General features: G+C 44.3%; 1 protein-coding gene across 3 annotated transcripts in view; it reads left to right on the top strand.

Moving 5' to 3' along the window:
• The window catches only part of TSPAN2 (tetraspanin 2), a 42351-nt gene extending 29282 nt beyond the window's left edge, over nucleotides 1–13069 (top strand). For 2 of the 3 annotated variants that reach the window (XM_040998909.1, XM_040998907.1), the window contains 4 exons: nucleotides 1064–1162; nucleotides 2284–2355; nucleotides 7284–7367; nucleotides 10586–13069. In XM_040998909.1, the coding sequence (XP_040854843.1) occupies nucleotides 1064–1162; nucleotides 2284–2355; nucleotides 7284–7367; nucleotides 10586–10651 (321 nt within the window). In that variant the 3' untranslated portion in view covers nucleotides 10652–13069. The remainder of the gene's footprint in view (nucleotides 1–1063; nucleotides 1163–2283; nucleotides 2356–7283; nucleotides 7368–10585) is intronic. The other variant, XM_040998908.1, reaches the window with a different exon arrangement.
• Nucleotides 13070–15699: the final 2630 nt, after the last annotated feature.

Here is a 15699-nt window from a genome sequence, read left to right as displayed (position 1 = left end):
TCCCAGAGAAGTGGCTATTAACAGGGGGAGTACACATTGTGGGCAGAGAGCAAAGGAAAGGGAGAGGGAGGTGAATGGAACCTTAAGCTAACTCCATCTCACAGGCATTCGTGTGCCATGAATGTACTTTAGATGGAAATATGATAAACACGTAGAATAAGTCAGTGTCAACTCACTTGAAAGTTTTCTGAAGTAGTTGGTGATATTCGTGATCTTAGGACCTTTTGAGATGTCTACGGATTGGGGGGAGGGGTCACGTGTCCTAATACCAGAAAAAGCATTCTCTAAACTTTATATGATATCTCAATAAGAAAACATTTCCTTGGTAATGAGCACCTTTTTAAAAAACAAGATTTATTTATTTTCATTGAAAGACACCTTTATGGAGGGACAGAGAGATCTTCCTTTCACTGGTTCACTCCCAAAATGACCACAATAGCCAGAGCTAAACCAATCCAAAACCAGGAGCTTCCTCCAGGTCTTCCACACACCAGGACCCAAGGACTTGAGCCATCCTCTGCCTTCCCAATCCATAAGCAGGGAACTGGAGAACTGGATCTGGAGGGGAGTAAGCAGGACTAGAGCTGGCACCCATGTGAGATGCTGGCGCTATAGACAGAGGACTAGCCTGCTCAGCCGACATGCCGACCCTGATCATGAATATGATCTTTTAAAAAGCCTTGTCACAAGGTGACTTGAGTCCTTCTTGCCAGTGAGGTACAAAGATTGCATAGGTTCCAACCCTGGTTGTGCCTCAGAATCGTTTGAGGGGAACGAAGGATTCAGGCTCAACTGATGCAGAAGCCCCAGCAGCTTAGGGAACCTGCACTCTAGTACATCTGGCACATCCATAAAAATGATCTTGCCTGGTGTGTCCTTCCATCCTCCAAAGTATCTTAGGAACTGGGCTCTGCTCTTGACTCCACCCATGCATAATTAGCATAAAATGTAGATAAACCTTTGAAAGGCATTGTTTTTGAAAATACGGAAGAGGAGATTTTCCTTTGTGGAGGCAGTGGAAACCTTCCACTCACTGGATTCTCCATCTCCTGTATGTCTTCAGGCCATCCGACACGTTCAGACCATGTATGAAGAGGCCTATAATGATTACCTGAGAGACAGGGCAAGGGGGAATGGCACGCTCATGACCTTCCACTCAACAGTGAGTAACTCTGCTTCTTTCTGGAAAATCATACCTTCTCAAGATGACGTCTGATCCATCTCACTAACTGCCTGCACTGATAATGAAAATGTGTTCAGCAAACACGAGCATCCGCGCCCTCTGCCAGCTCTAAGCAGAGACGTGGTATATGCTGTTTCTAGAACACAAGCACAGGTCAGGTCATGTGCACAAAACACAAAGAAGGCAGCCCACATAAATCCTAGGCTCTCTCAGAAGACAATATTTTGGCATAGGGACCTTTCAACCACGGAAGCCAGTTTGTCCCTGCAGCTGTGCCACCTACCAGCTGCGGGATCTAGGACAGATCCTTGCCCCCGCCCCCAATACCCACTCTGCTATCCCATGTGTAAAAGGAAGGAGGCACAGAAAAGAGCTCCTCTCCCTTCCAGAACATTCTGAGGGAGCATGCTATCAGTGGAGCAGAGTCACATGTGGTTCATTACAGGAGGCTTACAGGGCCATGGGTACTGCCCTAGTCACTCTGATTTCTACAGCTGGTAACTCCTGGGTCTAGTGTCTTCAGGTACCTCCTCATTCTTCTTGGGGACAGTGCATCTTGGAAGGCTCCCACCGTAAATGGCCCCAGCTACTCCAAGGACGGCAGGTGGCACACAGGTTCTGTGTGTCACATCCGGAGACAGGCACCTGTTTCCTGGCCAGGCTTCAGGTCGGGACTTTACTTCTCCCATCCCTCCCAGACTGCTGGCAGTTTATGAGCCCAGCCCCAGCCTCATGAACTGCCAGCTCCTCAGCAGCTTCAGTCATTCCCAGTCGGAAAGAGGCCATCCAGAGGCCCCAACTGTTAGCTAAAAAACAGCAATTCACAAAGACACTGTCAATTAGCTCCTGGCCTTGTTTGGATTGCCTTGAGTCATTTCCTATCATTAAACTCAGATGGCTCTGGAAGAGCCATGTTCTTGTTTTGCCCATTTGTGTGGCCCTTTGCTCTCTTTCTAGAAATAGCAGCTGGTGTTGCAGGGCCTGGACCTCGTGGTTGCTTTGCCACCTCGGCAGCCCTGGTGCTGCGGAGGGCGCTGCTCAGCCACGGAGCTCATGCTTCACCCTCTTGCACCCTAAAATTTTCTTTTCTGCCTCTCTAGTTTCAGTGCTGTGGAAAAGAAAGCTCTGAGCAGGTACAGCCCACATGCCCAAAGGAGCTTCCTGGCCACAAGGTGAGCTTTGACTGGGGTGCTGATCCTACCTGGGCTGGGAGGTGCTTTTGGACCCCCTGCAGATGGGAGACTCAGCTTCTGCCTCCAAGGGATGGGTTCTGGGGGTCCCCTCTGCCCACTGGCTACTGTGGTTTGCTTTACTCCATGTAAAACAAGCAAAGCAAGGCTTCATCGTGGTCTCCTGGTACCCTGGGGAGTGACGTTAGCAGAATTGCCAGTAGATGTCACCTGCTTAGTGTGTGACTATGGCCAGGGTTGGGGAGGGTGCGTGCTGAGCAATGTCACCCCTCCATAAGACTTAATGCACGTGAGTGTGTCATGTACAAAGTGCTGTGTTAGGCATCATACTAAAGACAGGGACCCTTGCCTCAGCAGCCTTGTCGACAGGTCAAGGGCAACGAGGATGTGCAAGAATTCTTCCCAGGGCATGGTAGAAACAGAGGAATTAGGAAAACTCTTCAGGAGACAGTGTCCTTCAGCTGAGTTTTAACAAGGGAAATCACTGCAGACCCAGAAAGCAACATGCTGGCAGTACAAAGCTGCAAGAAAACAAGGACATAGAGAATGGTGAGTGATGTTCTGGGAGAGGTCAGCAAAGGCATGGTTTAGCAACTGGAGGCTTGCTGAACATAATCCTTGTTGCACTACAGAAAGAGTATCTGGACTCGTGGGGCCAGAGTTAGAACAGGAGGAGGTTGGAGCCCAACACAGGCAGAGCACTCAGGTGGCACTTAAGACTACCCTGTGAGAGAGGATGAAGGACTAAGACAGCTCACCCAGAGCAGGTAGATACAGAATAAGCAATGAGCTCAAGAGATGCTTGGAAAGTAGAACAACAAAACTGGTGACTGCTTTTAAGGCGAGAGAGAGGGGGCAGAAGCTAAGAGTTCCACATTCCTGCTGGGGTGACCAGATCAAATGAGCAGACTCCTCTCCCTAAGGTAGAAAATGAAGTGAATGCCTGTCTCTCTGTGTAATCCGGTTTCTGCTGTAGGTGTCTGTGGGTTTCACAGATGCCTGTGCACCTGTGATAAAGACACAGATGTATGAGTCCCTGTGTGTTGGTAATAACACTAGAGCCCATGGGAGTACATGAGATCTCCCAGTCAGAGTGGGTAAATTGAAGAAAGAGTAAGGTCTCTCACTTTAGGGGTCAGCTGAAGAAAAGAAGCCAGAACAGGAGCCTATGAAGAAGGCGTCAGAGCCAGGGAGAGTCCCAAGATGCTGCTGACGTAGAAGCTAAGAGAGAAGCTGGATTGCCTGCAAAGCCAATGCTAGCCAGAGTGCCAGTAAATGCAAGCTACAAATGGCCTGCTAGATTTGTGTCTTTGCAGATTATTAGTGACCTTTGCTACTTGCCTGCAGGGGATTAGTCAGGGGAAAGCACAGACAAAACATGAGACAAGAGGGAAATATGAGACTGGAGGCCATCCAAGATGCTCCCCAGCAGCTGACTGCAAAGGGTTGGGTGAGATTTTAGTGCCCCCTTGCGTCCTGAGTCTCCCACTGAACACCTTGTTGGAAATGAACAAGACAGCACTATCCTCGGCAGTCACGCCTGGTTTCCTGGTGCTCACCTGGGGAGCTGTGGGAAGTAGAATCCAGGGTAGGATTTTCACTTGACCAGTTTGTCCAGGAGTAGTATGGACAATTGAGAGGAAATGAATGGTTTAAACATAGGAAAACAAATCAGAGAGACTTATCCTTGTTGTCTGCCACAAGACATTAACTGGTATAACTTGCAACAGGTGTCAGGAATGGGGAAGAGAGGCCTTGTCTAAAGGGAGGTCTACAATGCCACGGACCAGTTAGATACCCAAGCAGGGGGATTTCACTGCTGTGTTTCAGCTGCACCACTTACATAGTTGATGGTGCCATTTATTCATTGGAAGAGGAAAGGAGACAGAGCCATTACGGAAAACAAAATGAGCACTGTGTTTGACATGGTGACTTTGAGAGCCTGTGGAAATAGCTAATAGGCATTTTTGGAAAATATGGTTTGTGACTCAGGAGAGAGGTTTGAGTGTCAGTAGTTTGTGGGAATTGTGTCACTTTTCCATCACTTTAACAGAATTTCTGAGGCAGGGCACTTCCGAATGGGAAGACGTCTACTTAGCTCACAGTTCTAGATGTTCAAGGGTGTGGAGCCAGCATTCGCTTAGCTCCAGTGAGGACCTCATGGCAGGTAGCACCACAGTGGGGGGAGTCCATGTGATAGGGAAAGGTCAGTGACCAGCAGAAATCCAATGACAGCTGGGATCCCACAGGCCTGGGTCAGGCTCTTCAACAATCCCCACCATGACCTAGTGAACTCCCACCTCTTAATGGCTCCCCTGCTTCTTAATGTCACCACACGAAGGACTGGACTTGTAACATAGGGAACTGTGGGGGACAAATCACATACAAAGAATAGAAGGAATCTTAAGGTTATACAGATGAATTGACCTATTTGATCTGGAAAGAAAGAAGACCAAGAATAGAACATGACATTTAAGGGTAGGCAGAAGAGGTGAAAAGTAAGGAAAGTGGAAAAGACAGCAATGCAAGAGAAGAAGCAGGAAGTGGTGACCAGGGCCAGGTGTTGCCACCAAGAATAGCTCAGGATTTTCTGGCTACCTGCCCATGGCATGCACTGTGGATACAAAGATGAATGGGAAGTTCTTAATCCCTGGGACTGTGAAGTCTGATGCAAGAGGCAGATACAGCAATACACAGAGTGCAAGAATAGAGGTGTGCATGGAGCTGTGAAAGAGCAGAGAGGAAGCGCCCCCAGAGAGGTCAGAAGCTGGGGGAACTGGTGAAGGGCTTGGCTGAAGTTGAAGATGCCTCCATGAAATCTTCAAGCATGGAAATTAATTTCTCCAGCAATGGGCAAGAGGGCAGGCTGGGGCAGGGTTGAGAAGGGGGGACAGTCTGCATAGAGGGACAGCATGAGCAATAGCACAGGGGCAGAAAAAGGGATGGTTTAGGTGGTAAAAGCCCAAGAAGGCCTACTGAAATAACTGCTGGAAGTCTGGCAGGATGCAGCCTTTAAGGAGTCATTGGTGAGGGGTGTGAGGAAGGGAGTGAGGCCAGAGCTCAGGCTGCAGGAAATGAGACAGGAAAGTAAAAAGGCTGCCTTTCAAGCAATTTGGTCTCAGTCCTGAATATGAAAAGGCAGTTCATAAAAGACAAAATCCAAATTATCATCAAGCACATTAAAATTGTAGGTAAAGTTAGTCTTAAGAGTTAGCAGCCAATTAAAGTGAAGAGGCCACACCTGTTGAACCTGTGAGAGTGACCAAGTGTTCTGTGCCGTAATAACCATATGCTGTTATTAACAGAACGTGAGAGTAAGCATGTTCAGAGAAATCAGTGCAATCATCTTAAAGATCAGCGTGGCTGGGCCAGACTAGAGCATGTCAGGCCATGACCTGTGATCCAGAAAGTCTGCTTTTCTGAATTTATTCTAAGGAGAAGGAATCAGAAATGTGAACCGAGATTTGTGTACAATCATGCTGTCTAAAATATTATTTTTAAGAACAAAATATTGATCATTAACATGTAACAGTAGGAGATTGCTTAAAATAAATTATGGTCCACCCATGTCACAAAACGTTTGGCAACCAAGAATCACAGTTTCGAAGAACTTTCAGTGCAGGGGTTGTTTGGTTCGTGTTAGTTTAAAGAACTTGAGTACCATGTCCATTGATGAGTGGTGGTAATGATGATGGAGTTGGACGGGACAAGGTGATTGGCAGTACAGGCTTCTGAGAAAATGAGAGGAAGGAGACCTGGAAGAGCATGGAGAACGGCACCCCTGTAGCTGCTGGGGGAGGAAAAGGCGTCAGGCGTGGTGCCACTAGTTCCCTTCATAGTTCATTCCCTAAGACAAGGCATCTCTGCATCTACGCAGGAAGGCTGGAACAGTTGCTACCAGAAACTGGAAGGTCGCTGTTTCTTTAAGCAATCTCCTGCTGCCACATGTTGATGATCTTTCAACATTTTGTTCTTACGACACTATGACCATTGCTGCATAAAAAGCTGTCAATTCCCATTTTCCCCAATGAGTTAAGATTCTCAAACTTGAATGAGAGTGTATTATCATAATGGTGTGTGAGTCTGTGTCACTCTCAAAACACGAGTGACCCGGGTGCTGAAGAAGCCCTGTCTTCTGTCTGTACCTCCACAACCCCATTCCAGTGTCTGGTGCAGGAACTGACTGTTGAGGGAATGAATGATAATGAGTTTTGGAGACTCGAGAACACAGTGTTTGCTGCAGCTTCCATCACTGTCAGATTGAGCTGCCTGTTGACAGGACCTGACCAGCACAGTTGAATGGGAGCACACCTTCATTTAAGAGGGGCCCAAGTAGAAGCTTCTGAAGTTCAAGAAACCAATGGTGGCTCTAGGGTACCTGTTCTGCTCTCTGTCCAATATCGCCCCTCCCCCACTGCCCTTTTGTGGACGCAAGGACAGGGACCCAGGCAGTCCGGCCCAGCAACCAAAGAAGAGAATGGTCTTCTGTACAGGCTTTCAGCTGTCTACTTTGCCTACTAAATGGATCAAGTACATAGAAAGCTTTTCAAACTACCAGTGACAGTACAAAATGAACACTTGTTATTTAAGGATATTATACTTATTTTTCTTTGTAAATGCCCCAGATTCCACAGCAATAGCTTATTTCTTCCAACCAGATTTCACTGTTCTGAAGAAACCACTGGCCTAAATAGGCATATCCTAACAAAAGGAAAGGATTATTTTTTTCTCCCAAACCATGCCTTTGCTTTAAGGCTGTCAGGATGGTATTGTCCAAAGGGAATGGTTTACATATGAACAGAAGCTAACATGGCTTAACCCAAGGATGATCTGAAAAGAATGAAAAGGATTGGATCAGGGTTATGATTCACACATTTTCTTATTTGTTATCTGTTTTTCCCCAAAAACAGAATTGCATTGACGAAATTGAAACCATAATCAGCATAAAGCTTCAGCTCATTGGAATTGTTGGCATTGGAATTGCAGGACTCACGGTGAGCAAATTTCAGAATATAACCTTTTTTACTCTCTGAGATGTCTTGAGCCTATTCATTTTGTTTCTCCAAGAGTGAAGTGAATTCTCAGGAATGACCAAGTCATTTGTCCACAGCACATTTTCTAAGAGCAAATCTAGTTAAATATATCAATACTTAGTTCTCTAAAATGTAATCCAAAGGTTTAATTTTACTGAATTATGGCCTTGAGTTGGTTATTGAAATGACTTCCCAGTCTAACACCACCAATTTTAATCTAGATGGTTGTTTTTCGACTCTGAATCTCTTCCCACAGCTAGACATTTAAAATAACAGGATACAAGGTTAATCAATCTCACCTGTCGATTGAAGAGGTCTCACAACATGTTGATGAATGTGGCAAGCTGTGGCATCACCTGCTTTGGATTCAACTCATGGTTCTACTACTCACCAGCCCTAAGATTGTAGGAAACTTTCCTAGCTTCTTCAGGCTTCAATTCCTGTGGAAAATGGAGATTTTAATATACCAACCTGATAGGATCATTGTAAAGATCAGATGAGACACTACAGGGGTGGGCATTGTTGTGGCTGCATTTTTAAGCCACTGCTTGGGACATCTGCATTCTGTGTTGGAGTGCCAAGTCCTGAGTCCTCTGCCCTGATCCAGCTTCCTGCTAACGCAGACCAGAAGGCAACACATGATGGCCCAAGTGCTTGGGCCCTGCCACCCATCTTACACCCATCCAGATGGAGGACCTGGCTCCTGGCTTCAGCCTGGCCAGTCCTGGCTGTTGCAGGTATTTGGAGAATGAACCAGCAGATGGATGATGTTTGTGTGTGTGTGCGTGTGTGTACACCCGCGTGTGTGTTGCTCTGCCTTTCAAGACAAGAAAGTAAACCTTAAAACAAAATAAACTGGGTATTACTCAGGAAATATTACATGAATTTATTCCTGTGAGTGTGTGTGGCACATACACTACTCAGTGAATGCCAGCTCTGTTCCTACACCCAGAATTCAGTCAAAGGAACTAGCATATGAGAAGGTGTGTAGCAAGGGGCGTCCAGGCACCTGCAGGGGAATCCCCACTTCTAAAACACAAAGGAAGAGTGTGGAGGAAGAAGTGAAAGCAGCAAAAGAGTATGGCCAGGTAGCTGGTGATGATGCTGGGGAGGGCCACAGGTCCACGTGACTGAGAGCCCTCTGTGCCCTTTTGGGGGACTGGCCTCCGTCTTCAAGGAGCAGGAACCTCTGAGCATTGGCAGGGGCTCTGGTATAAGGTGGAAGAGCAATTGGACAGGCAAGACAGGGATCATGAAGACCTGCTAAGAAGTGATCAGAACCCTTTTCTGTATTTAAAGCAAAGGGGTAAGGCAGTGGCTATGAATGTTCTGCTGAGAATAACCAACTCTATGAACACATTCGAGTTATCCCCCCACCTGCTTGGGTGTTCAGCCAATTACAACTCAGAGACTCCCAAGAACAATCCTGGGGCAAGAGGTCTGAAAACATTCTGCGCAATAGAGACATCAAATCAATCCCTACAATCTCAGCGAATGAGCAGCCTGGAGGCCATCCCACCTAACCTCTGACAGCAGCAGGCCGAGACAGGGGTGCAGCCAGAATGAGGGTGATCATTCCACATCAGCGCCCTCACTCACCCTTTTCTTTTTAAGGTGAGAGTTGCACTGTATAATCAGTGACCCAAATGTCCATTAGGTGTCTCTCCTGTTACACACCAGGACTGAGGTCTGTTAGGCAGAAGCCTAAAATCCTGCTCCTGGCTCCAGCCTTACAAGTCTCCCCTTGCCCATTCAAAACAGTTGGTCATTCATGCCTTTGTTGATGCTGGGATTTGCAGATCGCAATCTGACTTCTCAGGATAAAATGAGAGAGCCAGGCAGTTATGGTAAAACTCACATTGATGAAGGCTTGTTCACTAACAGAGCTTGCAAGGGACTCAACTTAGCACAATGTCACCAAAATGCACTTAACCGTGTCAACATGTCCCCCTTCTGAAATCCTTGTGATGACATCAATCCTAAAGAACACAGCAGGCTAAGCTTGAAGTTATTCCCAGTTTGCTGCAGCATAGCATCTGCTTTGGGTGCCAAGCAGAGGAGTCCTATTTTAACCCCAGTTCATTCACTGTTTTTCTGCCTGCGTCATAGAACGATGAGTACTTTAGTTTTTATCCCTAGTTGTCTCCTAAAGGAATGTAACTTGTGAATCTTCCCACAACTGCAAAAGCATGCGCATGTGTGTTTGTGGGCATGCTTAAGCCCAAAGTTTACATGGCAGTTGCTTAGTAGTACTTATTTCAGAATCATACTTGTAAACATGAAATAAATTATAAATTCCAGTTTATCTCTTTTTTGTAATTGCAGAATTATGTTTTTGCTGCTGTTGCAATAGAACAATTTTTAAATGTCATCTTGAAATAGAACCATGTAGTTTAACTGCTGGTACAAGGGTAAATTAACACTTAGGGGGAAAAAAAAGTGTTTATACCACAAGTGTATTTAAAAAAGTTGTTATACACATTTTTCAAAACATTTATGTATATAAAGATATCTAGGGTTAACCTGAAATGTAACATCCCCAAATCAGGACTGTATTGGTCTTTCACATCTGTAAGAACCTTTTTGTAAGTTGGACACAGAGCACCTTTTTTACATCAGAACCCCGTTACTTGTTCATAAGAGTAGCAAGTGAACCCCAGGCAGAGTTGACATGGACACCTTTGCTCAGTAGCTGTCATCAAGCAATGTATGGAAAAGTAGCATTTATAATCTCTTTTTGTTTGAAAGGCATGGGTAGGGGATGGAGATCTGCTTGTTCACTCCCCAAATGGACCCAATGGCACAATGGCCCAAATGGCTCCAGTGACCCCCAGGAGTGAGCACTGGGCCAGGCTGGAGCAAGGAGCCCAGAACTCTGTCCATGTCCCCCAGGGACCCAGATACTGAGAGCATATTCTGTTTTCTCAAGCACATTAGCAGGTTGCTGGATTGGAAACAGAACAGCTAAGACTTAACTCAGCACTCCGATATGCAATGTCTGTAACACAGGCGTAGCTTATTTCAGTGCGACACACTGGCACTCCCACCCCAATGATATTTCTAACGAATAATTATTGGTTATAATTGTTAACTTGGGTTAGTTCCCTGGGCAGTGTGTTGAGCTGGAGATGAGTTCACACACATTGCAGGTCCCTAACGAGTGGCTCCCTCTGTTTCAGATCTTTGGCATGATATTCAGTATGGTCCTCTGCTGTGCGATACGAAACTCTCGAGATGTGATATGACAGCACTACTTCCACACAAAAGCCACAACCCGGAATCTTGCTACTACATGTCACCGTGGCTGTCTTCCAGCTCATTTTAACAATTCAAAGTACGTTAGGTTCTAAAAGAATTTGCTGTTTGTTGTACATTTGCACATGTGTGTATGTTTGGCTCTTACCCATTTGCCCCTTGAGTGAGTTCCTATGTGTGTTGACTGAGTGCCTATTCACATGTGATTTGAGTGTTTCTGGTATATGCATTACACACAACAAGATTTGTTTGCTGGGAATTTCTGATTCTTGTTATCTAAGAAGAATAACCTTTTTAACTAGCAGGGAAAAAAAATCCAAAAAAAGTCTTGAGAAACTTTTAATAGTTGGTTATTCAAAGAAAGTTGATAACACATCAGCTTCTCAGATCATAGCCATAGGAGGTTAGATACAGAGAATCCAGGGGTTTCTAGTCAGTGCAAGCAACAGGCTACAGCCGTGCAGACCTGATGCAGAGTCAGGACTGCCTGTGTCCAAGTTGCTGTAGTAGTTTCCTAGGGTGCTTCCATGTACATGCTCTCCCTTCCCAGAATACAATCAATGATAGTTTTAGAACTAAACACATCTGCATAACTAAATACAGCATGGAAAATCTAATTTGAATAAGTCATGCTTTCCTAGTATTTAAAAACACAAACCTCCCTCTGGAAAGAGTACTTACTCAGACAATCATGTATCCTGTAAGAGTCAGTGCTTTTTGGACTTACACACACACACACACACACACACACACACACACACACACACACACACAAGTGAACCCCAGGCAGAGTCGTCTTACACAAAGACATGTAAATATTGATTGCTTTGATTTTTCCTTTTATGGATCTGATCTGAACTACTGCCACCCTCACATCCTCAAAGGGCTTTTTTTTCCTTAGATTCTTCTCTGTTTCTCCAAATGGAAGAGCAGAAAAACTAAAGCAAGAGATCTGGCAGTTGCAAATTGCAAGAAAGAGAATTTTTCCTGGCATTGTATCTCTGAAATACCTCATAACTCAAGTTTACATATTTTCCTGATTTTTTTCTATTTTTCCTATTTATTCACCTAGGGATTTCTCCTTTGTAGAATAAGAGCTGAAGTTTTTGCCACCCAAAACAATTAAAACACAGTACTTAATAATTCAAGTATTATATTATGAGAATTTTTGACCAAGTTAAAAAAATTATCTTAGTTGTTTGCATGGCACAGATGCAGGTTAAGGAAACAAAAATCGTTTTCTGCATACATCACACACACACACACACACACACACACACTACAATGTGTTCTTTCTGTGCAAGTCCTCCATGAAAGTATACCTTTGTTTTATTTTTTTCTCTTAGTACTTGGTTTTGAACACGTAAACCCACAGTTAGAAACTAAAGGAGAGTATTTATCAATAGTCTTTGTAACCTGTTATTTTAATACAACCTGGATTTTTTTATTGCATTTTAAAATACCACACAAAAGTGAATGTGTAGGGGGGCTTCGGAACTCTCCAAGTGTGCCTCTTCCATGTGTCTCACTCCCACAGAGAACCGCATTGCTTGTTCCGCCAGGCTTGTTACCGCTACACACTGAATGATGCATGGCTACTTCACTGTGTCTATAGACACAATTAAAAGACAAAAATCACTTCATGAAATAGATATTTGTGCCCCCCGCCCCCAGAGCTGACAAATGCAGTCTGTAAAGTAAAGGACAGTCAGTCCATCTCTTAATAGCTTTAGTTCATCCGCCTCCCTGGAGGCTGGGTTAGGCCCAAGCGAATACTCAGGTTCTTTCCAGCTCAGAATTAGCTCTGTTCTACAAAAGAGAGCTTCATTTCCTCTAGGAGTGAGTAACCTTAAAGAAGTCCAAAATAGTGAAAAGTAAAATAATAGAAATAAATTCATTTTTTAAAATATTTTTAAGTGGGAGAGTAAGGATCTATTCCAGAGATAATTAGCATGGCCCTCTTGGAAGTGAACTTTCCAGAATATGTGCCATGGGTAGAGGTTTAGAATTCCACCACGGCATGCGAGTAGATTTTATATTTGCACATTCACAGAGATCAGATAAATAAATATGTGCGTGTGTAAGTATATAGATACAGGCCTATCTATATAGAGATCTATAACCCCTATATATCTTGAATATATATATATCTTGAATACATATATGTTGAATATATACAAATGTTATCTGAATATATGTATACACATTTGTGTGTGTATGTAAGCGTGTGTGTGTATGTATGTGTGTGCACATACACATATATATATATAAATTTTGGGTTGTTTGTTTTTCTGAACTAATTTTGTGAGAGAAGCCCCAAACATTTTCTTAGCCCTGTACTGCCAAGGCACCAAATTGAAACTTCTTAATGATGAAATACTTTATTTCAAATTAAATTTTCTATGTACTGGAATTGTTTGGTTTGTCTGAAAAGCCTCTTATAGCTTTCTATGCATTTTCACACAAATTACCTAAACATCTAACATATTCATCCAAACAGTATAGTAAAGTATGAAGTAGGGTGGAAACTGAGTTCTCCCAGAAGAGACCAAGACACATGCCCGTGCCCTAAAGAAGCAGGTTAAGTTGAGCCTGTGTCGCAGGCCACTCATCAGACTGACTCAACCACTAGAACTGAAAGTGATGGGGAGAAACGTCCAAAGGAAAAAGCAAAATGCAACTACCTAAAGAAACCCAGGCACTATCGAGGCAGATACAGCAGGTAAAAGGAGGGTAGCTGCAGAAGTAGAGAACTTGAGACGAAATTGTCTTAAAAAGTAAGACAAAGGTAACTAGGATAGATGAGAGGGTGAATAACCCAACACAGAACAATAGGATTAGAGTGGGAGTTAATTATTAAAAAAAATATTTATTTTATATATTTGAAAGACAGAGTTACACAGAGAGAAAGGGAGAGAGACCAGGATAAAGAACAATCCTTCACCTGCCTGTTCATTCCCACAATGGCCACAGTGGCTGGGGCTGGCTCAGGCCAAAGCCAGGAGCCAAGAGATTCTTCCTGGTCTCCCACAAGGATGCAGGGATGCAAGCACTTGGGCCATCCTCTGCTGCTTTCCCAGGCACATTAGCAGGAAGGGGGTTGTAAGTGAAGCAGCCAGGATACAAACTAGTACCTATATGGAATGCCAGCATTGTAGGCGGTGACTTAATCCAGTATGCCACAGGGCCAGCCCCAAAATTCAGAATTCTTATTATGTACTTACACTTGCTGCTTTTAAAAAAAAGGCAATTTCTTGTCTGAAGAACAGTTTTTATTACAATTTTCTGCTACTACCTGCCAACATATCCATCCCAGTACACTCACTTACTCCTAAAGAGTTTGGCCATCGGAAAAGCAGGGATTGTGTCGCACTAATCCCAACTCCATCCAGTTTATGAAAGAGCTCTTTATATTCCAAAGTCGAATAAGAGAAACTTTCTTTAAAAAAAAAAAAGCGAGGAGGAAAAGCAAACACTGAGTTTCAAAGTTCTACCGACAACTAACTTTAAGTTTTAGGTCACATTTAAAACTGGCTTCAGATGTGCCAATTTCTGTCTGCTGTTCCATAGACCATGATTCTTCACCTTCCTATTCCTAAACTCTGTTATTCATTCTGTCTGTCTTAAACTCAAAGAACACCAAGACCCCTCAAAACAGCATCTCCATATCTCAAGTTTCTGGATCCAATTGAGACAAATTATTGAGCATTCCAATCCCTGGTCTCCATATTCAGGATTTTCTGTCTTAGACAGCCCTGGTATTCAAGAATACTTTGACTTGGTTAATGTGTGAGTAATTCTATTCCAAATGGATGGCCTTCAGTGAGAGGAAACAAACTTCTCTTTGATGCATCCGCTCTGAAGTTCTGTGTCCCACATGTATGGCCAGGCCTGACCGGCTGCCTGCATACTAAAAAAGCCTGCATTTCTGAGTCGGGCTGTTTACAATGGATCTCCCGTAACCTCTCGGGCTTTTTACAGTTCAAACCCTTCAGGGAAAAAAAAAAATCACCGTCATGGAAGCCATTTCTGACTAGCAGTGATTGTATTTGGGCATTAGACTTTTTATTCATTAATTGAATAACTGTATTGGATAGATAAACACTTAAAGTTCTAGGCTGCTTAAAGCTATGTTTAAAACTAATATGGAAACCCAAGACCTCCATATTAATATCTGGAGACAATTTGAATGCCAACCTCAGGAGCTGGGCTAAAACAACGGGGGTTCCTGACTCTTTGGCTTATGAATGAGTGACCCAATTGACATTGGCAGAGCATGGGTTTGCACTAGTCATCTGTACTACCTCATGGTCCCTACCCCTGGTACAGGTGACATGCAGGCACCTGCAAGTCACCCAGCTGACATTCATGAGTGCTATAGAGTTCAGCAAAGCCAGTTTGTGCTCCAACAGTTGATTTTCATCTTAATGGTCAAAGTGTGAATGGCGAATAGTAAACAAATAGAGAATTAGCCTGGTTGAGTGCTCCTCCGGCCAGCGGTGCCAGTAAGGTGGACAGGGAGAGGAACTGGGGATGAAGCACCAACAGGAGACCAGTGATGGTAGAAGCCTCTGCGAAATCTCTGCGCTCTATTGCTCCTTCACCTCTCCTTGTATACTCTTGCCCCTCCATCCTAATTTAGGCAGGAAATTGGATACAGATGAGTCCAATTAGTCTAGGTGTTTTTAGCCCAAGCCCAGTTCTGTTCCTGCCTAGCCCAACCAGCACTAATCAACTCCTTAGCCCACAACAGGTCCCCATTTTTGTTTTAAAGTAGACTTGAATGTGCCTGTCTTATGTTGTGGACTGTCAGGTCATCAGCCTTACCCATCACCAGGAATCTCCAAAGCATGGCAGAGCCCCTGTCTTAGGTTGGTCAGTGCCCAGTCCATCTTACCGGTCACTGGCTGCCATTCAACTCTTTGCCTGCTGCAGCTGCACAAATCATACTTGGGGAGGCTTGTAACCCTGTTCCATGGCTAGGAGTATCTTTAGCTCAGTAGCAATAAGCAGACAGCAGTTCCAGGGCTTGGGAAAC

Source organism: Ochotona curzoniae, unplaced genomic scaffold (assembly GCF_017591425.1).
Source record: "Ochotona curzoniae isolate NIBS_2020 unplaced genomic scaffold, NIBS_Ocur_1.0 scaffold_1037, whole genome shotgun sequence".
Taxonomy (NCBI): Eukaryota; Metazoa; Chordata; class Mammalia; order Lagomorpha; family Ochotonidae; genus Ochotona; species Ochotona curzoniae.
This window is presented reverse-complemented; position numbering and strand designations above follow the sequence as displayed.